The following is a 27,311-nucleotide window of genomic DNA, read 5'->3' on the forward strand; positions in this document are numbered from 1 at the left end:
TACCTGCTGGATGCTTTCCGAATCACTTTATCCAGTGCTCTATTTAAGTGATCCCCATTAAAGTCCAGAGCCTAGGGAAATCACGCTGATTCTGTGTCCCCTAGCAACATCCCTGAGAGTAATAACAGCTGCCTAACCATATGTCCCTAGAAAGATGTTGTAGGGAAAGTACATACAAAATTGATACTAAATGCCTTAAATCTTGAGACTTCAGACATCACAGTCACCACGTTTGATTATTTACCTTTAGTGCTACAAATGCAAAAGAGAAGAATAAATACAATTATCTAAAATGACGACAGATATACTGGGTGAGCTTAGCAATCAATTCAATTTCTAGATATTTTCTTGCTAAGATAAACAGAGAAATGGCTATGATAAAATTTTTTAAATGTTTATGAGTCTTTTGTGTCAAAATTAAGTTGTACTTATGTTGTAACATGACATAGCATATTTAAACATTAAGGAAACTTATAGCTCCTTACAAATTTTTGTTGATATTCTGTATTTTTTTTCTGTGTTAATTTACTGTCTGTAGTTTTGCCTTTTCTAGAATATCTTATAATTGGAATCACATATTACATAGCATTTTCAGGTCAGCTGCTTTCACTTAGTAATATGCACTTAAGTTTCTTGCATATTTTTTCATGGCTTGGTAGCTCACTTCTTTCTAGCACTAAACATTCCATTGTCTGGATGTACCACAGTAAATTATCCATTCACTTGCTGAAGGGCAACTTGATTGCTTATAAGTTTTGGTAATTATGACTAAAGCTGCAGGTTTGTGTGCAGGCTTTTGTGTGGACATGAGTTCCCAACTTATTTGGGTAGATACCAAGGAGCATAAATGCTGGACCATATCGTTAAAGTATGTTTATTTTTGTAAGAAACTGTCAAACTGTCTTCCAAAGTGACTGTACCATTTTGAATTCACACATCCTTGCCAGCATTTGGTGTTGTCAGTTTGGGATTTCAATCATTCTAATAGAAAATAAGAATTTAATTATTAATAGCTTAACCACTACTTCAGGAACTGCTACCATTATGGTAGTATGTGTCGTAGGGAGGAAAAGTTACTACCTTTTGTGGTTTCTTTGCAAAAACAAATTTCCCCACATTTAAAAATTATTAATATGTTCCTTCTCTCTGTATCCTCCCTCCCGCATCTCTTTATAGCTTAAGCTTGTGGATTTCCAAGCAGTTCACAGTAAGGACAAAGAGTGAAAAATTATCCTGGACTGTTTTTTCTGTTTTAATCAACAAGTAGCCTGTTACAGCGGCCATTATCCAACTAACAGACAATAATTCAATAAATATACATGCCTTTTTAAATACTGAAAAAATACTCGGTGACATTCTTTGAAATTCGACTCAATTTTCAAATTATTCCTAATAATTTTCAGAATTTCTGGTCACCAGTGGGCTTGGGGAGGGGTTGCTTTTTCATTTTTTGATTATTACTCCTTATTGTAAGCAGCCAATTAAAACAAAACCATATTTTAGGTTTAGGTCACGCTATGAAATTTATTTGAATGATTTTGAACAAAAATCCATTTCTTCCTCCAAATTTTTAAAACACGCACGTCCCAGTAGTCAACTTGGGCTTTTAAAACAAGAATATTTTGTTTGTAAAAGAGATCATGAAAATAATTATTTGTGTTAGTTAAAAGCTCTTCCTGATTTCATTTTTCTCAGTGAATTTATTTGCCCAGGAAAAGTCACTTATTTGCAAAACCAAGTGAAATAGAAAGTCTAGGCCAAAAGTCTTCTAAATATTTGTATATGAGGAAGTCTGATATTTGTAAGAGATAAATGTAGAGCTACTTTGGTTGGAGGTCAAGTGGAGAGAGAAGAGGCTAGAGCACTCCCATCCCTTCTCCTGCCTTTTCCCAGGTACCTCTGAGGAGTCCATAGGGCTCCTGGAGAAGAACTGGAAAATTAGTCTAAATTATGATTTGTATTTAAAGCAGCAACAGAACCAAATAGTCATTACTGAGCTCTTTATCATGGAGTCCTACGTGTCTAATTTATAAGGTTTCGGAATTAGACTTCAGGGCCTATGTTACATTTTATTACAGCCCACAACTTAAGAGCAGGCTGGCAAGAATTAAACGAAAAGCCTGTTTCACAGCTGTTATGCATCTGGGAATTTGGTTAAAAGGGCCTAGCTTAGCTTAGCCTGGGTTGTGATAAAAAGCAGGGTGTACAGGTCTTTTAAGTGAAGTCCTGTGCTCTGATCAGAGTTGTATTTATTACTGGCCCATAAGTCCACATAATTATAATTTGTAAGAGTCTTTAAGACGTCAGTAACTTTTAAATCTTAACTTGTGAAAAATGATTATGTCACCTGTGAACTTTAAAAGTGGTTAGCAAACTGAGATAAAGGTGATAATCAAACTAAATAGTTCTCCATCCAAGTTTCATACTTACTATGTTCCAACTATTTGTAATTTCCTACTCCATTTAATACGCTTTAATGAGCAATGTTCATTCTGATAAATGAATGCTTCATGTAGACTTGTTGTACCGCAGGGAAAGGTGGATTACTTTTGTAATGTCGCCTTCTTACTCCATTCTGGCTTTCTCCCAGGCTTGCAGATGGGTCAGGGGCTGTGGAGAGTCGCCAGAAACCAGCAGCTACAGCAGGAAGGCTACAGTGAGCAAGGCTACCTCAGCAGAGAGCAGGGCAGGAGGATGGCTGCCAGCAGCATTTCTAACACCAGTCATCGCAAACAAGTCCAAGGGGGCATTGATATATATCATCTTTTGAAGACAAGGAAATCGAAAGAACAGGAAGGATTCATTAATTTGGAAATGTTGCCTCCCGAGCTAAGCTTTACCATCTTGTCCTACCTGAATGCAACTGACCTCTGCTTAGCTTCCTGTGTTTGGCAGGACCTGGCCAATGATGAACTTCTCTGGCAAGGGTAAGTTCAGCCCACCATGTTGGATCCAGATAGCTCTAAGTAGAATCTTGCCTACAGGTTGTGGGATTTTTGTTTTTTGTGTTTGTTTGTTTGTTTTGGGGGGGTTGGTGCTGCTTGTTAGCATAAACTTCAACTGGTGAATATTTCATCTACTTTTTATATTTTCTAACCACTATTTGTTCAATGAATTAGGCAAATATTGGAAAGCAAAGAGATAATCTACTTGCTGAAGTGAAAGTAGACTGTAGAAATTTCAGCAGCTCTTTTACCAGGTTAAATTTAAGCTATAAATCTAAGAACTTTTGGTGCAATAGAATCTATGGAACCTAAGTTACTCCTTAACAGATTGTATACATGAGTCATGAAAATGAAAGAATCATTGAATCTTGGGTTTTCTAGCATTCTTTACCAAAGTTTACTTAAGTCTCATTATTTTAAAATGAAACTTCTGAATGGAGTAAAACATGTCTAAAAACAAGTTTTTTGAGACTTTAAAACCATTTTTCAATGAAATCTATGGAGAGAATCAATTATCTAAATAGCCAAACTTTAGTAAAAATGTATTACCAACAATGACATTTTTAACTCAGGCTTCCCGATGCTACGGAATTATAGTATTAATTATGTAGTTCATTTCTCAACCTTCAAATAGCTAAAAATCATCAATATCATCTTGTTATTCTTCCCTTGTCTTGTCATAATGAAGTTACTGTGGAAGTGAGAGGAAATTCTATTAGTAATATTTAAAGTATAGTTATTAATTTTTAATTGTTCAGTGTAAGAGGAAAGAAAAGTACTTTAGGGCTTCCCTGGTGGCGCAGTGGTTGAGAACCTGCCTGCTAATGCAGGGGACACGGGTTCGAGCCCTGGTCTGGGAGGATCCCACATGCCGCGGAGCAACTAGGCCCGTGAGCCACAACTACTGAGCCTGCGCATCTGGAGCCTGTGCTCCGCAGCAAGAGAGGCCACGATAGTGAGAGGCCCGCACACCGCGATGACGAGTGACCCCCACTCACCACAACTAGAGAAAGCCCTCGCACAGAAACGAAGACCCAACACAACAAAAATAAATTAATTAATTAATAAACTCCTACCCCCAACATCTTCTTAAAAAAAAAAGTACTTTAAAACTGGCTCACTTTTATTTATAACCTCTTTTCTACACTTTAGTATTCCCATCAAACTTAATTTATGACCCTATATTTGAACTTTGTAGAAGAGTTTATTTCTATGCTTATATGAACTCAATCAGAATGTGGTTTTCATTTGGGATTTAAATTTGGATTGTTCATTTTTAAAAGAAATGCTTCCTTTAGTGTTTACCACATAATTATGCCTATATATCTGATGCTTGGATTTTTTTTTTCTTAGTGATAAATTAAAGGCTAGCTTAGTTTTTTGTTTTTTGTTTTTTTAATTTGGATGTTGAGAGGTTCTGTTGCTTTCATGTAGCTTAGTAATAAAATCGAAAGCTATGGGACTAGATTAAAGAGACTGCTAAAATATTGATAATTTTCTAAACAAGTTACTAAACTCATTGTTACGAAATCAGTGATTTCATTTGGTTGGTAAAAATAATGCAAGGATATAAATTAACTATTAAGAAGATATTCCCAAACAAAATTAGATATTTTACCCACTATCCTCAGAAATTTTGATGTTACAGGCTGAGACGGTAACTTTTTTGTTTTCTTGTAAGCTATGTGTGTGAGAAAAGAAGGAAGTTTGTGCCAAAAATCAATGATGAATATCAGAAAGTGAAACTATGGTTCACTTTCTGGATGAATACATCCAGAATTTCCAGGCATTGTAATAAGATGAAACGTTAGCTTTCAAATAGCAACCAGTAGCTAATGCCTCAAACAGAGTTGGAAACAGGTATACCAATGTGTAGAAACAGTGTGTTTTGAGGTATGAACCATTAGCATTTTAAGTATTACAGATTTTGTAAACAATCATATATAGCTGTGATAGTAAAGAACCAGCGTTTTGAAGCAGTATCTTAAAAACTGCTAAACTTAATGTTGCAATTTAAGTATTGAAGTTATAGCATTATAATTTCTCCCTCTGCCCAGCAACCTTCCTCCTTCTACCAATTCGGTTATATTTCGCAATAGAGCACACTCTTGCTTAATTCTGTTTAAACTCTTGGTTAAGATTGCAAACTCAGGGGCTTCCCTGGTGGTGCAGTGGTTGAGAGTTCACCTGCCGATGCAGGGGACGCGGGTTCGTGCCCCGGTCCGGGAAGATCCTACATGCCTCGGAGCGGCTGGGCCCGTGAGCCATGGCCGCTGAGCCTGCGCGTCCGGAGCCTGTTTGCAAACTCAGGAGTAAGCTCCTTGGATTCAGATCAAGCTGTGTTTCCCTGGGCAACTTTTTTATGGTGTCTGTTTCTTTATCTGTAGCACCAAATCATGGGATTGTTGTAAAGACTGAGCAAGCTAATACTATTAAAATGCTTTAAATAGTGCCTGGCATCGAGTAAGCACTTGGTAAATGTTGGCTATCATTATCATCATCATTATTTATGTTTAACTTCAGTAGGACTCACAAATATTACTAATCTTTGTAACTCACATTTATTAAGTGCTGTCAAAATTGCTAAATTGAAGACATTTGTCTATCTTACTCTGGTAAACAAAACAAGTATAAAAGTAAACATTTTATACTTTAGAGCTGTAAAATCCAATTTTATGTTATTTCATATCACTATTTTATCATATATATACATATTTAACTTAGAAAAATTCAATATAGTCATGTTTTCTCATCTGCTTTTATCTTACTTACAGGTTGTGTAAATCCACTTGGGGTCACTGTTCCATATACAATAAGAACCCACCTCTAGGATTTTCTTTTAGAAAATTGTACATGCAGCTGGATGAAGGCAGCCTCACCTTTAATGCTAACCCAGATGAGGTAAGTGAAGAATTTGAATATTTGTAACAGTTGCGAACTTTATTGTTGTCTTGCTGCAGCTTTCCAACATAATAAACTTGCAAGTAAATTACAAGTCACTGAACATGACTTTTCAATCATTGCAAAGCCTGGTATTTGAAGTTATTGCTATGTGACTTAGTCATTTCTTTTTACCTTACCATGTCATGTTCTAATCTTGCTACCTGCTCACTTTGTATGGCAGCTTCCATGACATATATGCAGCCCGCCACTGGACTTGGTTGAGATACTACTACATTATAAGTCGAGAACACAAAATATGTTCATCAAACTTTATCTGCAGCATTTTCTTTGTTTCATCATTTCCATTTACTAACAATGCTATTTTTATCAGAGATAATCACAAAGGACATTTTTCTAGTTTGTGACACATAAGAATGTCTTTAAATAATGCCTTTAACAATCTAATACATGATGGCATAGAAACAACTTATAGATTCTGTTATAAAACTGAATAATTTTGCATTAATTCTTTAATTCTTTTTTCTTAAGACAATAAGCAAACACGAATAGAGAGCAGGGAGAGTGGGAGAAGCAAAAAGAACTGTTTGAAATTAATTAATTATTTAATTATTTCTTAACATAACATATGAGTGATCGAAATGTGAAGACAATTCTTTCTCTGATTCCCCCTTACCCCTGTTCTTATTTTAATATATTCTGGAAAGATTCGGAGTTTCAGAAATGTTTAAGTATCTACTAGACTTACTCTTAGAAATCTAATAGAAATTATGTAACACTCAGAACTAATACTTATGGGTGGATCATTTTCTGTGGAAAAATTTGTCTGGCAGTTATGTTAATTTACTTGCTTTTCAAAAACCAACGTTCTTCATTTGTTGTAGAGGTATTAAGGACTCCCTAGTTACCTTAATATTAATATTCTTTAATTAATATTAATTCATATTAAAGAACTACTGATCTTATAAATATGCCCATAATAATACAAATGACATTTTGAAATTAAATTGACTTTTGCTTATTATATATTTCTCTGTTAAATTTTTCTTGTACATGAATAAAAATATAACACTGCTACAAAGGTTTACTAATACATGTACATCATCAGTTAAGTCTTAGCCCAAATACAACAAAGTATATATGTTATAAAGCAAATATGTCATAAGCAACAAATATGTTATATTTGTTCTCTTTCACCAGTTTTTACTTTCAGTGAATAGAAGACTGATACTTTTAATGAAAGTAGAATGATTTATAAGAAGTTAAAGTTCAAATTACACATTTGAAACCAATATAATATGGATGTTGCTAATTGAAACAGTTATATGACTAGCGTTATAATAAGAAATATTTCACATCAGTATCTTGAGTTAATTGAATGATGATTACTGGAGAAGAACTGGGGCAGAGTAGTACAGCGTTTTACTCCAGATACGCAGGAATCAGGAAAGGCAGCTATTACAGGCCCTGTCTTATGCCCAGTTTATCAAGGCATACTGGCTCCAGTCATGAATTAACACCAATGTTGAGTAAAACTGTCATCTTCAATTCATATCACTTGCAAATGTTACATTCTAAGGAAAGTGTAACTTGGTAAGTACTGAGTTGTAGATTGTCAAAGTCAGACAAGTTGGATGTGACTGCTCATGTTGATTATGGTAAGTAGTCATTCCTCGCTAAAGGAGTACTAATTTTTAAACAAGTTATAAAGCATCCTTATTATGCAAAGATGAAACTGTAGATAGGCCCTTATATACTAGAATATGATATGGGTAGTTTTAAATATCTAAATTGGAAAAGCTAGATGTCAAAATATGTTTCCATCTTTGCAACTACATATATCAGACTATAGAGTTCTTCACCTCCTCTAGAGTGTTTGGGCGGGGGTGGGGGCAGAGAAAAGAGGCAAAATTAAAGTCCTCTTTTTATCTGGCAAAAAAATATTAAAAAATTTCAGTCAAATATTTAAAGAGGGGATTCAATTTACTAATTAAAATAAGATTTTTAGATCTTCAGATTTTTACTTATCCATCCTACCTACCATTGTTATTGAGAGTTGGCTGTATTTTTTCCTTTACTCCCTGGCCTGATTCAAGGATATCCTGGAGCATTCCAGAAGTATTGAATTTACTGTTTTGAAAGGGGCACATACTGCTGCCAGGCGGCATGGAGCTGAACCATTCAAAGTGACTTTTGGTTCCAGAATTCTGCTTCTACGCTTTTAGGAACATCAGTAACTCAGCAAGCAGCTGTCGCCTAATAACAAAATAGAATTCTCTCTTTACCAGAATATACTTAGGACATAAATAGGCATGGAAGGACATTGAAGTACACTTGTAGGTGCAGGGAAATGAGAAGTATTTTGATAACTATTCCACACTTGCTTTCATTGACTAATAAATAATCAATATCAATTTGGTTGTTTATCCAACCAACATATAATTGAAAGATTATTCTAATAGGTGTTTTTATATAGAACTTACCTACAATGAGTCATACTTTAGCCAGGTCTTAGAATGACTCTTGCCATGATTTTTTAGTGCTAGCAGTCAGGAAATACTTTATGGAGGTTGATTTTTTTTTCCCCCTTCACTGGAACGCTGTCATCAGATGTGTTATTTGGGTTCATTTAAGCCTGAGAAGTAAATTATTTTTGATGATATGTTTAAATGTAAGTGGTGTTTATTTTAAGTACCTGAGATAAGATGTATATAATTGTTCAGTATTGTAACAAGTCTACTTTTCCATAATTTCTAGTTCTGTACTTAACATTTTGATAGCAAGCATCATTAAAATATTATAAAAATAAGAATACTTACAGCCACAGGGAACGAGATTCTCCAAAGGACATCGTTCATGTCACGGATATGGGTAACCAAACTCCACAGCAGCTGCTGGCAGTGGCTTATGGGGTGGGGGAGAACTTCCGCACAGTTTGTGGTACGATTGTCTAGCACGCTGCTGTTATATGCATGACGTTGTGATCTCAGCTGTATGTAAAGTCTTGATCTTATGCATGAGCTTGTGTACTTTGTGGCAGGTGACCACATTCTAGTAAAGGAATGTGCTAAAAACCATCTGTTTACATTAGGCTGTATTTCCCCTGCATGTACAAGTTACGTGTGTGATTTTATTCCACAGCAGTATTACAATAAAGTAATTTTACTTATCAACCAGTAAGCTATATTCCCTGTGCTCCATTTAGTATTAAACTTTTTCTTGACATAGTTATTTTTAAAACTGGAGTTTCTGAAATTGGTAGTGAATGTGGTTTAACTTTATATTATAGGTTTATTTTTATTCATATTTCTATAAATATGTTGTTAAATTTTTAAAATTATATCCTCATTGGGGTCAGGTAAAAGAAGTCTTTTTTTAAACTATGTAAGCACATTTTTCCTGTGTTCATATAGAAAGACCCACATGCATACAATCATATGCATTGTATTAGATTGATCTGGAATAGAATCTATTAGAAGAAACATTTTAAATTTGACCTAAGCATATGTTTTAGATGGAAATGTATGCACAAACTATTTTTGAGATATCATCTTCTTTTTGTTGTTGGACCAGCTAAAATATAAACAGGAAATTTGGAGGCGTTCTCCATTATAGAAAAGAACTCAGGTGTTTATACTCAGATTTTACAATATCTCATATATTAAAGCTTAACTTTTTGCTCCAGTATACTGCAGCAGAATGTTCATTGCCATTACTTCATAGCATAGAAACAATGATGAAAAATAACTTTTGTTCCTGGAGATACAAAACCCTGATATCATCAGAATTTACACATTTCCCAAATGTATTCTTTGTAATAATTATTCCACAGGATAATGGACATAGTCAAAGGATTTCCCAAGTCTAATAAATTTGACCATGATAGGTTGTGATTAGTTGACTCATTTACAGAATAACCTGTCAAAGCCTCTAATATACTGATGCACATTGTGAATATCTAAGAGGAGGGTATTGTATGCTGTATTATGCAGGTTTATTTGACATAGTGTCTTTTTGGCAGGTGGGTGGGGTGGGGGGAGTATAAAGTAACATTCCCGGGAACACATTCTGAGATACGCTAGTGTAGATTATCTGCAGTCTTTCTATGTGTAAATGAATATGTGTCCTTAAATGAATAGACACCTGGCTTGAATGATTGAAATATCCTGTTGTTCACTGACAGCTACCTGATGTTTATTTTACCTGTAATCTTCTTTTTTATTGGAAGTCTATGGATCTATAATTATTTGTTCTCTTTCCTTTGGTCTGAGAGTATTAATTACAAAAAGATAAAATAAAACAGAGTTGAGTCTTGACAACCAAGAGCTTTATTCATGTTCTGTATTTTGATTGTAGTCTAACATGTTTAAGGAAAACGTTAGTTTGGAAAGTAAGAGTAGGACAACAAACCTGATAACAATATTGTATTCAAGTAACTACATGTAGACATTGATTAAGTATCCGTGTCAAATAACTTGGAACAGATCATTCATCATTATATTCTTGGTATCTCGTTCTCTACACTAACTCTATTACGTCTCCTGAAGCACAGGAGTATTCCCAGGGAAGGTTGACAGGCCGCTAGATGCTTTTTAGTTCGGCAAACGTACAGCCTTTTGAGGTTTTATCCTTAGTTCTACAGGTCTAGAAATTTGACTTTATCTTTCACCGAAATTAGATCAGTCTCTCAGGAATAAACTTAAACTGTAGGTAGTAGAACCTGAGCCAGGTTGACAATAAAATGGGTGTACTTTGAACAGTGCCTCATAGCATGAAGAAAGAGAGAATGCCTAAGTTCTTAGCTGTATTATAAACTAAAATATATCTAGGACCTAAATGTAAGGCCAGACATTATAAAACTCTTAGAGGAAAACATAGGCAGCACACTCTATGACATAAATCACAGCAAGATCCTTTTTGACCCACCTCCTAGAGAAGTGGAAATAAAAACAAAAATAAACAAATGGGACCTAATGAAACTTAAAAGCTTTTGCACAGCAAAGGAAACCATAAACAAGATGAAATGACAACACTCAGAATGGGAAAAAATATTTGCAAATGAAGCAACTGACAAAGAATTAATCTCCAAAATATACAAGCAGCTCATGCAGCTCAATATCAAAAAACAAACAACCCAATCCAAAAATGGGCAGAAGACCTAAATAGACATTTCTCTAAAGAAGATATACAGACTGCCAACAAACACATGAAAGGATGCTCAACATCACTAATCATTAGAGAAATGCAAGTCAAAACTACAATGAGGTATCACCTCACACCGGTCAGAATGGCCATCATCAAAAAGTCTACAAACAATAAATGCTGGAAAGGGTGTGGAGAAAAGGGAACCCTCTTGGGACTGTTGGTGGGAATTTAAATTGATACAGCCACTATGGAGAACAGTATGGTTCCTTAAAAAACTGAAAATAGAACTACCATACGACCCAGCAATCCCACTATTGGGCATATACCCTGAGAAAACCATAATTCAACAAGAGTCATGTACCACAGTGTTCATTGCAGCTCTATTTACAATAGCCAGGACATGGAAGCAACCTAAGTGTCCAACAACAAATGAATGGATAAAGAAGATGTGGCACATATATACAATGGAATATTACTCAGCCATAAAAGGAAATGAAATTGAGTTATTTGTAGCGAGGTGGATGGACCTAGAGACTGTCATACAGAGTGAAGTAAGTCAGAAAGAGAAAAACAAATACTGTATGCTAACATATATATGGAATCTAAAAAAAAAATGGTTCTGAAGAACTTAGGGACAGGACAAGAATAAAGACAGAGACATAGAGAATGGACTTGAGGTCACGGGGAGCGGGAAGGGTAAGCTGGGACGAAGTGAGAGAGTAGCATGGACTTATTATATACACTACCAAATGTAAAATAGATAGCTGGTGGGAAGCAGCCGCATAGCACAGGGAGATCAGCTCGGTGCTTTGTATCCACCTAGAGGGGTGGGAGGGAGATGCAAGAGGGAGGAGATATGGGGATGTATGTATATGTATAGCTGATTCACTTCGTTATACAGCAGAAACTAACACACCATTGTAAAGCAATTATACTCCAATAAAGATGTTAAAAAATTAAAAAATAAAAAATATATAGGGATAATTGGGTCCTTAGTGCCCTGCACCAGGCTGCTCCACTCAGTATGATCTGCTACCTATAGTACCCACCTTCCCTGTATGTTTCATCTAGGGTGTTTTTGGCTTGAAAGAAGAAAGAGCCTAATAATTGCTTAAACCATATAAATTTATTTACTTCAGAAGACACCCAAAATGGGTATCCCAGAGTTATTTTAGTGATACAGTGATCTCATCGTGGGACCTCAGTGTGTTGACTTTTGCGCTCTCTTGATAACAAAGTAGCTGCCACTACTGAAGATATCACATTCTCATATGAAAGTACCCTCAGCACAAAGAAAGGGGGCAAACTCCCTCCTCAAATTCCTTATGCTTATTAGAGAGAAAAAATTCTTTTCGGGAGCCTTCAGTTCACGAGAACTGAATCACATGAACACCCGTAGACCAGTAGAAAACAGGATAGAAGGGTTATGTGATTGGCTTAGACTTAACATGATTTAGCAACTGTGGCTGATATGGTAGAAGCGGTGAAGGAGCGAAACGGCCTTTGGGAAGGCATCCAAGCATCTGCAACACTATTTTCACTAGTGAGCCACTTGAAAAATGTGTGATTTTGCTTCCCTTATTTCTGCGGCTCTGCTGGTTTGGACACCTTAATACTCAAGGCAGGAATATTGACACCAGAGGCACAACAATTCAAACTGCTGGCGGAGGCTACCTTCTTGCCATTTTAGTCCTCCTGCCACTGAGCAAACAGACCAAAAGGAAAAAATTAAAAAGGTTTGAGGGTAGATAATTATGTTGTGGTTGAAGTGACTGAGCCTGATTACCAGAAGGAAATAGTTACTGCTACACAGTGTGGAAAAACAAAAGGATACAAGTGGAACTTGGGAGATGTCTAGAGTTCTTCTAATTCCATTATATTCAACTGTGAAAGTTATTGTTGAAAAATCACAGTAGTCCTGTAGGGGCAGGGTTTAAATCCCATCACTAGATAAAGAATCTGGACCAGCTGAGAGGCTGGCTTCATTCCTCAAGAGCTAAATATAGATTATCCCAAGCTAATCATGTTACTTCCATTCCCCTTGGCTTCCATGACATCCACGTAATCCAGTTCTGACCTGTGACACAGACCCTGTGACAAAAGAGTACTGTATATGCACACGCACAGTTCTGGACATCGGTATGTAAGGATGCAGTGACAGGAACACCTGCGGCCACCTTGAAGCCATGCAGGTTGTTAACAACACACCAAGAATAGCACATTGGAAGCAAAGAATTGGGTCCCATGATGCCAAGTGTGAGCCTAAAAACCTGGAGCCTTAGTAGTTTGGGATTCCTTATACAAGGTAATAAATCCCTGTACTTTTTTTGAATTGAGGTTCCTATGTTTGTAATCAAAACATCCTAACGCTGCATCATCATCATCATCATCATCATCATCATCATCACTGCTGTTACCCAAACTCGTAGGAGTTTGATATGAAATCCTGAACAAAAATTTGTTCATAAAAATAAGCATCGCTAATTCTCATTAGCAAGTTCATTTTATCTCTAGATTGCTGATGAGAGTTTAGAGTAAAAAGAGCTAGTTGACAATGAGAGGAGTCCCTCACCAAATGTAGCTTCTCCTCTATAAAGATTATTTACCCCGAAGACCTAAAACACTCACGTTCATCGGCAAAGTCCCTTTACCTTGATCATCCTTAGTGTCAAAGGGCAAAATTATGCCTCTCAGACACTGAATATTATCCTCTCGATAAGTTAATAACCTTCATCCAGGTACAGCTGGTCAAGTCATACTAAACTAGAGGCCATTAACTCTCTTCAGGGCAACATGATGTATGTGTGGGTATATACGGATGTATGTTTCTGTCTGTTTCAATCTGATCTGTCGTGTGTTGATTTTATGATTCAGAAGAAAACTTTATCCTGTGTCTATGAGGTCAACTTTATTTTACACTCTGCCCTGACCATACTATATCTGTGGTCACCCTCCCTTACCCTTCCTTGTCTGCAAGAGGCATTCCAGCATGTGGTTTAGAGTCAGTCCATAGAAAGACACTGGTAGACTCAGTATAAACCTTTCAGAAGCTTCAAAGAGAATCATTTTCCCAGGCTGCTTGCTAGTCTGTATCTAATTGAAAAAGATTCAGGCCTGGAGTATTCCATAGTTTATTCATCACTCAAACCACCTGGTGGGTTTTGATTCTGTTTTCCTAAGTCTGTGATAGGAAATACGAATTTGCTACCTCATTTAAGTGTAAATTGTCTGGGGTAAAAGCATACTGAAATTAGTGCACAATGTACTGATCTAGGACTTTGGTCTAGAGGAAAGAATAAAATTAGAATATTTTAATTGTAATATCTTAGCACCACAACCCTCATACTACAAATTTAAAAATGTGAAATGCTAAAATGAGCAAGATTTTTTCTTTGTATGAGTTTTGTTACAAATTTAGATAAGTGTACCTAGAGACTTTGCAGTATTGTATTAATATTTTAAGTACATTTCAAAGAAAAATCTGTTTGCCTTTTGTTTCCTTACTTTACCCTCTCTGACCACCTTGGCACCTCCACCATGTTCTTCTTTATCGATGTGACCACATTTTCAGTGAAACTTGACATCACTTTCTAGATTTAAGTTCTCAGCTTTAATGTCCAAGGTAGTTGTCTCTCCTACATCTCTTTCCTGAATTTGAAATTGCTGCTACCAGTGTCACAATGAGTGCTTTTTTTCAGTAATTGAAAAGACAATATTTCCTCAATTATTGGATGTCATCACTTGTACCGCATCCATCAATTTAATTACAGCTTTGAAATATGGAAGTTCGAAGGAAACACTACATTAAATGCAATTTTTTGACCAACTAATCGTAGTGTACATTTATCCATAAGATTATGTAACCTTTTTTTCTTTCATATCAAAGTTTTTAGAGATGCCTTCTTTATAATCAAAGTCTTAACATCTTTCTGAATCACTTATTAGCAGTTAAATATATCATTAGAATGACATGTTGCTTTTTATTTTTGGAATGGTTGCTTCGACCTTTGGGGGTTTATAATTTGAGGCATTTACAGTGTACTGGTCCAGCTCATAGGTTTTTATGTTATTTTTTTCTTTTGTTATGTTATTATTTTCTCTTTTTTCCCCTATTTGAATTATATAATCCTTACAAATCTACAGCTTCTCTTGAAAGTCATCTGGAAGCTTTATACAGAGAGATTCAAATATTCATTCAACAGATACTTGTTAAGTATCTCTCCACTTGCTAGTTATATGACTTTGACCTTGGGCAAATTATTTACACTCTCCATGCTTCAGTTTCGCCATCTCTAAAATGGGGACAATAGGGGAATTCTCTGGCAGTCCAGTGGTTAGGACTCTGAGCTCTCACTGCCAAGAGCCCAGGTTCAATCCCTGGTTGGGAACTAAGATACCACAAGTTGCACGGCGTGACCAAAAAAAAAAAAATGGGGACAATAATAGTACCTATATCATGGTAGTGTTGTGAAAATTTAATGAAATTATATGTGTTAAATGCTTAGTGCTTCTAAGTGCTCACTACAATGTAGTCTTATATTTATAATAGAAGTAGAGCTACACACACCACACACAGGAGAAGGCACTGCTCTAGGCTTGGAGGTTCTTCCTCTCCTGGAACTTTTGGATTATAGTAAATACATATTTGACACCTGAGTAATGGTCCTTCATGAAGTATGTATCAGTCACAACAACATCTTCTAGCTTTAGATGGTGATACACTTTGCCTTTAATTTCATTTTCTGACATGTGATGAGCAATCTTTGCATATACAATAACTTTTTAGTTCAGTGGTACTGTTTGGTTTAATCTTCTTGAAGACATTTTAAGCAATAAATCGAGGTCCAAAATTATGGTCAAGTTAAAATGTGTCTTGGCTGAAATGCTGGTAGGATGAACAGATACTTTAATTACATGAAGAAGTATGCACATGTGTTGGCAGTGAAACTACCATTTAAATCCTAACTTCTCTGCTTGTCTACTATTAAGATTTGGGCTTTTAAAAAATTTTTTAATTTTAACCTCCTTTTGAAAGTATATGTTCTGTTAGGAGAACACTTAAAAAGAATTTTGTTTATTTAAAAATTGATTCAGAGCTGTTAAAACATACTTATAAATGTACATTCTAGAATTTAGGTAATATGATAAAATTATAATTTTTATTTATTTATCAAAGTAGAGTCAGTCATTTAAATAGCCTTATATGTAGATATGTATGTGTATATCTATAAATGCACATATTACAAATGCAATATTTGTGTGTAGTTTTTATAAAGTGGGAATTCTAAACTAACATTTGTGCTCAAATGTGTCACTTTATCATTAGTTTGAAGTGTTATTTATCATACCTTAACCTAATAGAGTTTTATCTCCATATTTTGATTAGGATGCTGTGTTTTTCTAATTTACAGACAGATTAGAGATGGGGCTTTTTCTAGAAGCTTACATCACCTACCAGCAATTGTCAATACTAATTGCAATAATGATTGCTATATTTAATTATTAGTAGTAATTTATCACAAGTAACATTATCTTCATGCAGTGATCTAGCCCAGTTATGGGTATGACTCCTTGGAGACTGTTAGAACTCACAGACATGGCTCGTTTTCTGTTTGAGGCTATTAGAACCAATTAATAGGGACTTTTTATTGTTATTTGAAACCTTAGATGATGAAGTTCATGTTATTTTGTCCGATGTCGTTGCTTTCTCTCCTATGAAAGAGAAGCAGAAGATCTGTCCCACGCCTCTCCTCCATTTTTCCTGGACTCCATTAGAGATGATTTTCCATTTTTCTTTTGATTTTTTTTTGAACTATCCCTCCTTTTTGTGAGTTTCCTATTGACATCTTCTAGCTACAAATAATTTAGGGCGTATGTGTGACTGTTCTTAGCAATTCCTCAGCATTGTGCACTTTCACGTACGAACAGCCTTCCATAAATTGTTCTTGGAAGCTGAAAGTCTTGCCAATGCAAACAGGTCCATGAATAAGCTGACTTCAGTCCATACTCATGACTTTTCATTATCCTCCAGATAGAATGTGGTGTTCTGACCAATTTCAGTAACTGAATCAGAGGGAACTGGCTACATGGGCCCTCTCTCTTCTCTCCACAACTGTCACTTCTCCATGTAAGTGTGGACAGCGTGTGCGCTCTGTTCTTCCCAGGGAACTGACAAGACTGAAATCTGCAGCTCAGATTTGAAGCTGACATCAACATTATCTTTACGTATCTTTCCCAATATTTATTACCCCCCTTTTCCTCTTAGTTATAAGTCACATAGAACCTTCCAGTGAATAGCTTAGTTGTGGGTACTCTTATAAAATAATCTTTCTACGTAGATGACTTAAAAAACTTGGGCATAGTTTTTGCTTTAGTTTTTTCAATCTAGTGACTAGATTAGGAATAATTAGAGTAAATTCCCATGAATAAAATTACCATGAATAAAAGTATTGTGTGACATTTCTGAAGTTGTGTGCTGAAGGTCAGTGTTATATACATAGGAGAGTTGCATGATAAAACTTAGTGGGCAGAATGAAATGACAGCGTAAAAGCATAGATACCTAGTCTTAAACTTTCTCATTAAGTAATCTTCTGCATTTATTTCACTTCAGCTAAAAGGCAAGGTGTTGATTTTTTTTTTTAATTTGCAGAATACGTATCCCTAGAAGAATTTCACCTATTCAAGGTCTATGTGTTTTTTCCTCTAACTGTAGAGCACATGTTCTCTAATTAAATAGGAAGAGTGAGAACTGCTGGACTGGATAAAAATTAATAGATTTTACATTTTCATTAGCAATTCTGCTAGCACTATAAAAAGGAGAAATAGTATTAGAGATGTCATCTTAACCACTGCTGCTGCTATTTTCAAACAAGACAATGGGAGTACTCTGACCTGTAGAGGGCTGCACTCTGATGTGCTAACTTTTTAGAAATAATTAAGATTTTAAAATAAAAGCTTTCACAATATATATTGTATCTTATTTTTACAGTATTTTTAGTACGAAAATGTTACATTTCAATTGTTCATTTCACTGTGGTTAAAATGTACACTTGAATATTAATAGATTAGAAATCTAGATTGAAGTATTTTGTTTTATAAATATTTATTGTTAAAATTTAAGGATAGTTATTCTAAAAGTTTTCAAATGTCCTTTTAAAAAGAAAATTAAATGCAGTGTCCAGTTCGCTTTCTATTGTATAATGTTCAAAGGACAGATTTATTACCTGAACAGCAGTAGCCATGATACTTGATTTTTACATTTTATACAACGGCAAATTTGAACAAAACTAGCTAAAGCAAATTTTTTTAAACTAAATTTCTTTCCTAAGTTGTTCTTTAGGGAAACAAATTAAGGGTACTCCCTAGCATGTCAGTTTTGTTTTATTAGTGATTTCTTTTATTGATACCAACTGTTACACAGTGTGTCTGCCAAGTGTCTGGGCCAGTTGCCAGTACTTTCAGTACTAGTAGTCAGCACTTTAAAAAAAAAAAATTAAGACTTTTATTAAGAGCAGTTTTAGCTTCACAGCAGAAGTCAGTACTTTGCATGCCTAGTTTACTAGAATTCACTTTGTCCCCAAATACATATTTTTTGGTTCTGAACATATATATGGTAGATTTTACTTTTGAAGCACACTGTGGATAATAATGATTTGATTTCAAAAAATAGGTTTTATTAAAAGAGGAGAGAAAAACATGGGTATTTATATAATAAAAGATAAGAAAGTAGATATAAAAACAGGAATTGCTGTGTGAAAGGAGCCATTCTTATCATAGTAAGCAAATGGAGAGATACATTAGGTAGGGGACTGAGCTCCAACACATCCTTTTCTTCACTCTGAATTCCTTCTTAATATTGGCTTTAGCTATTTGCATATGTTTTCTTGAATTATTTGTGTTTGCCACCTAAATAAACATTGTGTCTAAACAGCTTACCGCTCTAATTGGAGTGTTTAAGTCTTGGTGCTGTCATTTGCATAACAATTTTTAGTGACATAATCCATGGAGAATGCTTTACAGAATTTCTTGATTTTTTTTGTCTTTGAATCACTGACAGCATGAGTTCTATTAAAGAAAACCTTAGCATGAGATGAGATGAATTCACCTTAACTTCTCCTGGGTTTTCATTGCTGCTTGGCCCTCCTTTTCTTTATTCCTAGTGGATTCCCTGTTATACCCTGCACTACTGTTGGTAGAAATTTTTACCATTTTGCTCAAGGAGCCAAGCCAGCTCTCTTTTTCAACTCTCTCCAGATGGCTCATCCTCCCTAAAAAGAAAACCAACATGCACTCTGTTTTTGTCTTTTAACATTTTCTTCAAGCACCTGTCTCCAAACCAGTACCGCTATCCTGTCTTCCAGGCTGAGAAAGCATGTTAGACCCCACCTGTGTTTTCATTCCTTTCCCCTGCTCTCCTCTTCTCTACTTGCAGCTCCAGTTATCTTCTCTTTCTTATCATTTTGCGCTTTAATTTTGCCATTTTTTCCCTCCTATATACGAATACATTTTTCAAGTGAGTTGGCTGTACTCAGTTTCCTTACCTTGCTCATCCCCTGGCTTTCTACTTGGACTTGAGTTCCCATAACTCTGTGGAAAGGGACCTCTTGAAAGATATTATTTTAAAAGTTTCTTAAAGCAAAACTCTTCTACTTGTGTCTATCACTGTAAACCTGGCAGTGTGCATTATTTGGGGAAGACGTTCCATAGCTTTCATCAGCTTAAGGTCTTCACTCAAACCACACACAGTGTTTATTCCTTTTTCCTTGTGACACAGATGTAATAAGTCTTAATCTTTTCAGATGTCTTAATGCCTTAATCTTTTCTTCTTTCCTAAATAGCTTCATCTTTAGACCTAATATCCCTGTATCCCTCAACTCTTCCTCACATAACATGAAGTCTAGACCCTCCAACAATCCAATCAGGCCCTGGTTTCCTTTATTCAGATAGTTCTAATTTGTCAGTATGCCCCATAAAATGTGACATCCAGAATTGGACACTTTTTAGTGAATCATGTAGATGATAATGAGCTAAAACCTTCCTTTTTCTGGAAACTATGTTAATATAGGCTAATATTAATGTTCATGATTTCCTCTCTGCCTGTGAGACACACGTGCATGCACACACGTACACACACAGAAACACACACATATACTGCTGAGAGTTTTAGTTCTGATTAATACCTATAATTAATGCTATATGATCTAGGGATTCCTCTGTACCATTCTTGTAAAACATTAAAAATCAAAAATACTCATACACGTATTAAACAAATACGTAGTTATTCAACAGATGTCATGCTATGGTTTCTTTCGTATTTTATTGCTTTTTACAAAACAAGATAGGAATTCGGATGGTGGCCAGCTTGCTTATTGAAGACAATTATAATCCGGTCCCATGTCCTTTTCTGTTTTGTCATCCCTTACTCTTCACTCTGAAAGCCCTGCTAAAGTAATCTTCCTTTCCAAAGGAATCCCGGGCTTGAAACTGATGCTGTCTTTCCTCAAAACCAGCAGTGTTGGCTGATTTCAAGCCTGTGTAGCCAGTTTTCAGGACTGGGTTGAAAACCATCTGCTTACTCCTCTGCATCTGATTGATTTTGGAGAACTCAAGTGAGGTTACATATTAAATTCTCAAACATGTATTCCGTTAAAAAAGGAAATGACCAACAATTGTATGATGCTTGCATAAGGCAAATGCCAGTGTTAATTTACAACTGAGGAGCATCAAACCATATTAACAATGGCATATATCATATAATTAGAGAATTACATGCTATTTAACAGATCACATTAGTGTTTTTTTTACATTTTGTAAATTTTTAAAAAGTAAGTTAGAATTAGTTTTGTGTCTCTTAAATACTGATTTACAAGTAAGCATGAATAAAGAACCTATTAATTACTACTTAATTGACATTCCTTTGTCTTTGAATCACTTGGATTAAAATTAAGCACTGGTAATACTTCTCATATGTTGTTATGCTTTTTAAATGGAGGAGTTTTAGAAAAAAAATCAAAACCTGGTTTAATTTTGCAGAGTAGATCAATTAAATATACAGTCAACTCTCGATTGTTCAAACGAATGGAGGAAAGGATGGAACAAGCATTCCTGTTTCTCTCGTTCCTGCCCCCTCAGACAATTGCTGAGCGCCTCATTCCAAACAAGTTCTTTGGCTTTTCATCTTGATCACGTTACGTGCTCTAGCCTTGTATCCAGGGTGCAGTCTGAAATATGGCTTACCACTGAGTTGGCAAAGTTTCACGTTCTCACATTCTGCTCTTTATATGCTTTTTAAAATCAGTGCCTTAGGATTGTTTTTATACTTTTCAAATTCTTATGAAAATCTGATAACATTGCTAATACCCTGTTATCCTCATAAAATTAGTTTTATATAAAAACCTTATCTTTGAATTACATTTTATAGATTATTATAACCTTTCAAAAGCATAACCTCATGGTACCAAATTGCTTAAAAAATGTAATATAAAAAATTTATGAGAGTTTTTATAAAAATTCTTCCAATTTTTTGAATTCCTAATGTATGCAATATTTCTGATCACTGTGTAAGTGTTTGTAAAGGGAAGAAATGCGGAAGGAATTTATGTGTGAAAACAGTATGTTGTGTGTATATAATATGTCATTTTCTCTACCAATTAACTGCACACATTGTGCTATTATCCAGACATGAGCATTCATGGGAATGCATGTATCTGGATAACTGTGAGTTGAAATAAACACACCTGCTTTTATTTCAATAACTGCACATTCAAATCCACATAAGGCATTTATTTGAATGTGACCTTCATATACATGAGAGAACATTGGTTTCAGTGTTTGATTTTTTTGTTGCTATTTTGTTGTTGGTGGTTTAAATCTAAAGTAGGGTACAACCTTACGGGTAATGCTTCTCTGGAAAACTTTGCATGCAGAGAAAAGGAAATTCAAAGATAAACCCTATGAAAAACACTGAAATTGTTTTGTCTTATTATGTTTAACCTCAGTGTGCATTGGAGCTAAATTCTTACAGAATGTATTGATAGCAGTGCTTGAAGCCAAAGTGTATACAACCCATAAACCAGTCTGGAACTCTGCTCCTTTTACTTTAAGTAAATTTAATGATTATTCTTTCCAGAAAAAACCTGTTAGTCTTTGATTTGGAGAATGCTTTTTTCTCAAGAAGCTATTTCCTTGAAAAGTGTGTTAGAATATGTGTCTGAGCTTTAGAAATCATGTTTTCCATTAGGCAATTGAAGTGTTTGTTGTAAGGCTTATTCTTAAAGTCTGTGTAATTGTTCTTCCCCACTCCCCCAACCCCCAATTTAGGTCATATTTCTGGATAGTTAGTTTTAACTGACCTGAGCCAGAAAATTGAATTAGGATGTCCTTAGAAGTCTTAACTTTGAATTTCCTACTTTTCATTGCATGTAAACTATCAACCACAAATAACAGTTTCAGTTCAAGTTCTAGCTTGTATTTTGCATGTTAAAGCTATAAACAGTCTATTAATGCTGGAAAGAATCTATAGCTATTGTTCTGCTGTTGCCTAATTGTTAAATTTACAAAGGAAGACTGATTTTATTTATGTAGACTTGTCTTTCTGTCTTAGGGAGTGAACTACTTTATGTCCAAGGGCATCCTAGATGATTCACCAAAGGAAATAGCAAAGTTTATCTTCTGTACAAGAACACTAAATTGGAAAAAACTCAGAATCTATCTTGATGAAAGGTAAAAAAAAATTAATTTTTCATCAGACGTGAGTTAAATACTGCTTTTAATGAGTTAAGTTTTACCTTAAAAACTGTACTACGTAGCATTCATCTAGTTGCAAAATTGAGTGAAGACAGGAAAAAGATTCCTATACCTTGCAAATCATTTCTCTTGCGAGCTGATGAGGAATTTACCATTGTAAAGGTAAAAAAAAAAAGCCCAAGCACAGACGCCAAATGGAAGTCCAGCATCTTTGTGATAGCAGACCAAAACTAGACATAAAATCTAAGTGTTTGGTAACTAAAAGTTCTGAATTTTGAAATTGTCCATATACAAATCAAATGGACAAATAGTACTCATACACACAAACCCTATAAGGTGTGTATATTTGCATCATACTACACAAAAGTGTCATGTAAAAGCTTGAAAATTCCGGAAGTGTGATTTAATAGCGTGCTTTACAGAGACAGTGCCTCATATGCTGTTTTGACTTGATAGTCATTCATTTGTACTCTTGAATTCTGGGTATCAACAGACAGAAAACTATTGTGAAAATATTTTGATGTGACATCACCGAACTACCATTTTAAAAATTATAGATCTCATAGAAATCTAAAGAATGGCTCAAAAATGTGTTTGTCTTTTCATTGTAATTCTCTCTCTTTTTTTTCTTTTATTTCTCAGGATTTTTCAACAACAATTTGTATTTATTATATTCCAGGAACTTTGCTAGAAGTAGCAGTATGCAGTTGATTAAAACATAATCCCTGTCCTTGAGGGGTTTATAGTTCAGCATATCGGTCATTGAAAGAAATTTCTTATGTAAAGACGGTGTCATTAACTCTTTTTGTCCTTAAATGCTAGGTACCTAGGGATCAGCAGTTTTTCTTTAAAGAACCAGATATTTCTGTGAATATTTTAGGCTTTGAAGGACATATGCTCTCTATTGCAGCTACTTATAACTTATAACACATGCCATTGTGTCATGAAAGCAGACATAGACGATAAGTAAACAAGTGAGTATAGCTGTGTTCTAGTAAAACTTTATTTATAAAAACAGGCAGTGGGCTGTAGTATTTGGCCCACTAGCTGTAGTTTGCCTATCCCTGCCATAAGCAACTGGTAGAAATTAAGATTTCTATAATCATGGTCATATAATCACAGTTGAGTTCAGTAAGGATTGAAGCATATTATAACAAAGTGTGACTATTAGAACGCTATTGATAAAAAATAAGTATATATGCACATATGTACACAAATATTTATAAAATTGTAAACAACCTAAATCTATATCATTAGAATTCTTATATCCATAAGATACGCTACTGTGGAGCCATTTAAATGAAAGAGTTAGATCTTTGTGTAAAGACACAGAAAGCTGCTCACAATACACTATATGAAACAAGCAAAAGCAAATTCTAGAACAATATAGGGTATATGTAGACACTTAAAAAAAGTCTACATAAACAATTGTTACCTCTGGTGATGTGGATTGGTATGGAAAGTGAAGAGTCTCCTTATTTTCATAATTAAAAAAATAAAGAATTCTGTTTGTCATTTGGATTTAGCCAAGAAGATACTTGAAAAAAGTTACCATTTTTAATATTGAAAAATTCATTTTATAGTTAGAATTTCTAGTTTCACCTTGTTTTGTTATTCTATTCATGAAGATTTTTAAATGGCTTAATTTTATAAATAATCATACTTTGATGTTTTAAAATTTTAAGACACATATACTTTATAGGATTGCTGATGTGGTAATCAACAAAGTATTTTCATCCAAAAAATGAATAATCTGTGATTTTTCCCATCATTTTTTTAATAGAGAAAAGTTAACTAAAGCTGTACCTTTTTCTTTTTCTACTAGGAGAGATGTCTTGGATGACCTTGTAACACTGCATAATTTTAGAAATCAGTTCTTGCCCAATGCACTGAGAGAATTTTTTCGTCACATCCATGCCCCTGAAGAGCGCGGAGAGTATCTTGAAACACTTATAACAAAGTTCTCACATAGATTCTGTGCTTGTAACCCTGATTTAATGAGGGAACTTGGCCTTAGTCCTGGTAAGAATGTATATAGTGAATTCCTTCCTTCTCCCATTCCCATCTCTAGGTAAAAATAGTAGTAGATGAGATATTTTTCTCACTATGTGGAAGAATGCTTCCTGTAGTTACAAATACTTGTCTTATTGCTTCTAGCAATAACTAGTTTGTCATAGCTATTATTTACATGTAGTAAATATACTGTTTTAGGAGGAAAGTTAGACTTAGGTATATAAATTCTTTAAAATTCTTGTTTAAGCATTGGATATTTTTACTAGTCTAATCAAAAACTTGAGAGATTATTTTTAAAGCTTTTAATAATACACATATTACATAGGTAACACCTAGAATTTTTCTACTAAAATTTGTTTTTAATACAACTAGTTTTCACTGTTTGTGTGTATGTGTGTATGGGCATGGTATAGCCTGAGTCACCTATGTATTTTTTTCATGTGATATGGATTTATTTCTCTCTTCATATCAAAAAATCTTGTTGTGCTTCTCTTACTACAGAGATTGCAAAGCCTTTTCCTATCATATGAAATTTGTTGAGCATGCTTGTGCAAGACAATCTTTATTAAGACTGCAATATTCTGAAAAATAAACACCATAGTAGTAGCAAGTACTAGTAGCAAGTATCATGAGGTTTCTTACTGTTTTAACAGTAAACATCAACTATTGCCCTGAACAATATAAAGAAGAAAGTTTTTGTTGCGTGGGCTCAAGTTTAGCAATTTTTTCCCTAAAGATTTACTTTTGAGATTAATATGTAAATTCCATAGACCTTTTAAATACATATCTTAAATGACAAGGGTAATTTAATAAGCTTGTGAGATGTTTACGTTTTATTTTCTAGTACCAAGTTAATACATTTTATTGTCATTAAAAATGCTTTCTAATTAAATTAGGTTTTTGTAAAAGCATTTGAAAATAAGCATCCGACTTTTTTTTTTTTTTTTTTTTTTTTTTGCCGTACGCGGGCCTCTCACTGTTGTGGCCTCTCCCGTTGAGGAGCACAGGCTCCGGACGTGCAGGCTCAGTGGCCATGGCTCACGGGCCCAGCCGCTCCGCAGCATGTGGGATCTTCCCGGACCGGGGCACGAACCCTTGTCCCCTGCATCGGCAGGCGGACTCTCAACCACTGCGCCACCAGGGAAGCCCCCCGACTTTTCTTTTAATGGGAAGATATACTGACAGTACAAATGTATTTAATGGGTAGTTGAATGGGAATATCATATTTGAAAGCAAGAGACAAATAAAGCCAATTCTGAAATTTTTAAATTTAGAATGACTTTTTACTATAAACTCCTAAACTATTTGAAGAAAATGCTCACTGAATTGGTGTTCAGTTAGGATGATCGACATCCCTGTTTGCCCAGGAGAGGAGTTTCCTAGGACACAGGACTTTCATCACCAAACTGGGGAAGGCCCAGGCGATTATGTTTAATTATAACCTAATCTTGAGCTTTAGAAATTATGAACAGCTTTGCCTTTGAGACCACAGTTTAAAAACCAGCCAGTAATTCAAGGTGTTTCTTTTTCCTTCCAGATGCTGTCTATGTACTGTGCTACTCTTTGATTCTACTTTCCATTGACCTCACTAGCCCTCATGTGAAGAATAAAATGTCAAAAAGAGAATTTATTCGAAATACCCGCCGTGCTGCTCAGAACATTAGTGAAGATTTTGTGGGGCACCTTTATGACAACATCTACCTTATTGGCCATGTGGCTGCATAAGAGCACAATTGCTAGGACTTTAACTTTTAACTTCAAACTAAAACTACCCAAGGACTTATTTAGAGGATATGGGGGTTACATTAGTGCTGGTCATTCTAGCCTCTGTATACAATCAAGCTTGAGTGTACAACCTTTTTTTCTTTTACTCTTTTCTTTTTTAGTAATTTCCTTGGGGAACTAAAGAATTTTGCAGAATTTTTCTTAATTTTGCTTATCATGTTTTGCACAAAGCAGAGCCATTGTCTGACACAGCTGTTTAAGAATGTTAAACTGACATTATACTCTAAAAAAGATGGTATATTTGTGCATTAGATTTGCCTGAAAAACTTTATTCATTTCCATTCTTTTTTAAAATACCATGTAATGTGTACATATTTAACTAAAAAGATTTATAATCATAATTATTTTATTGTAAAGATTTTAACTAAAGCCTTTCCTTTTTCTCTCAAACTGAGTTCTGAAATTTATTTGATTCTGATATGAAATTGTTACTGTCTTCATAAACGTTGGATCTGACTTCAATAGAAAGCAATACCAGCTTCTCTTTCCTTTGAACTTTGAAAAGAGTATTGATTTGTTACTATGCAAAACAGGCACTTATTTTTATAACAGAAATTAATCACTTCATTTTTTTAATTTCTGCGTTAGTTAAGTCTCAAGTCCTTTAAACCATAGCAAAACACGTTAAAATCTGTTTCCACACATAAGAACAAAATGTCATTAGAACTTATATCTGAAGTAGTCAAACCTTACTATTCTCCTAATTTTTTTTTTATAAATTTATTTATTTTATTTATTTATTTTTGGCTGTGTTGGGTCTTCGTTGCTGTGCACAG

General features: G+C 34.8%; 1 protein-coding gene across 1 annotated transcript in view; it reads left to right on the top strand.

Moving 5' to 3' along the window:
* FBXO8 (F-box protein 8) overlaps window positions 1–26,925 on the top strand; it is a 38,119-nt gene extending 11,194 nt beyond the window's left edge. Inside the window, exons 2-6 of the mRNA XM_030879213.2 lie at window positions 2,591–2,927; window positions 5,720–5,846; window positions 22,595–22,713; window positions 24,563–24,759; window positions 26,288–26,925. Of these exons, the coding sequence (XP_030735073.1) occupies window positions 2,599–2,927; window positions 5,720–5,846; window positions 22,595–22,713; window positions 24,563–24,759; window positions 26,288–26,475 (960 nt within the window). The 5' untranslated portion in view covers window positions 2,591–2,598 and the 3' untranslated portion in view covers window positions 26,476–26,925. The remainder of the gene's footprint in view (window positions 1–2,590; window positions 2,928–5,719; window positions 5,847–22,594; window positions 22,714–24,562; window positions 24,760–26,287) is intronic.
* The last annotated feature ends 386 nt before the right edge of the window (window positions 26,926–27,311 follow it).

This window comes from Globicephala melas, chromosome 6, assembly GCF_963455315.2.
Source record: "Globicephala melas chromosome 6, mGloMel1.2, whole genome shotgun sequence".
In the NCBI taxonomy this organism is placed as follows: domain Eukaryota; kingdom Metazoa; phylum Chordata; class Mammalia; order Artiodactyla; family Delphinidae; genus Globicephala; species Globicephala melas.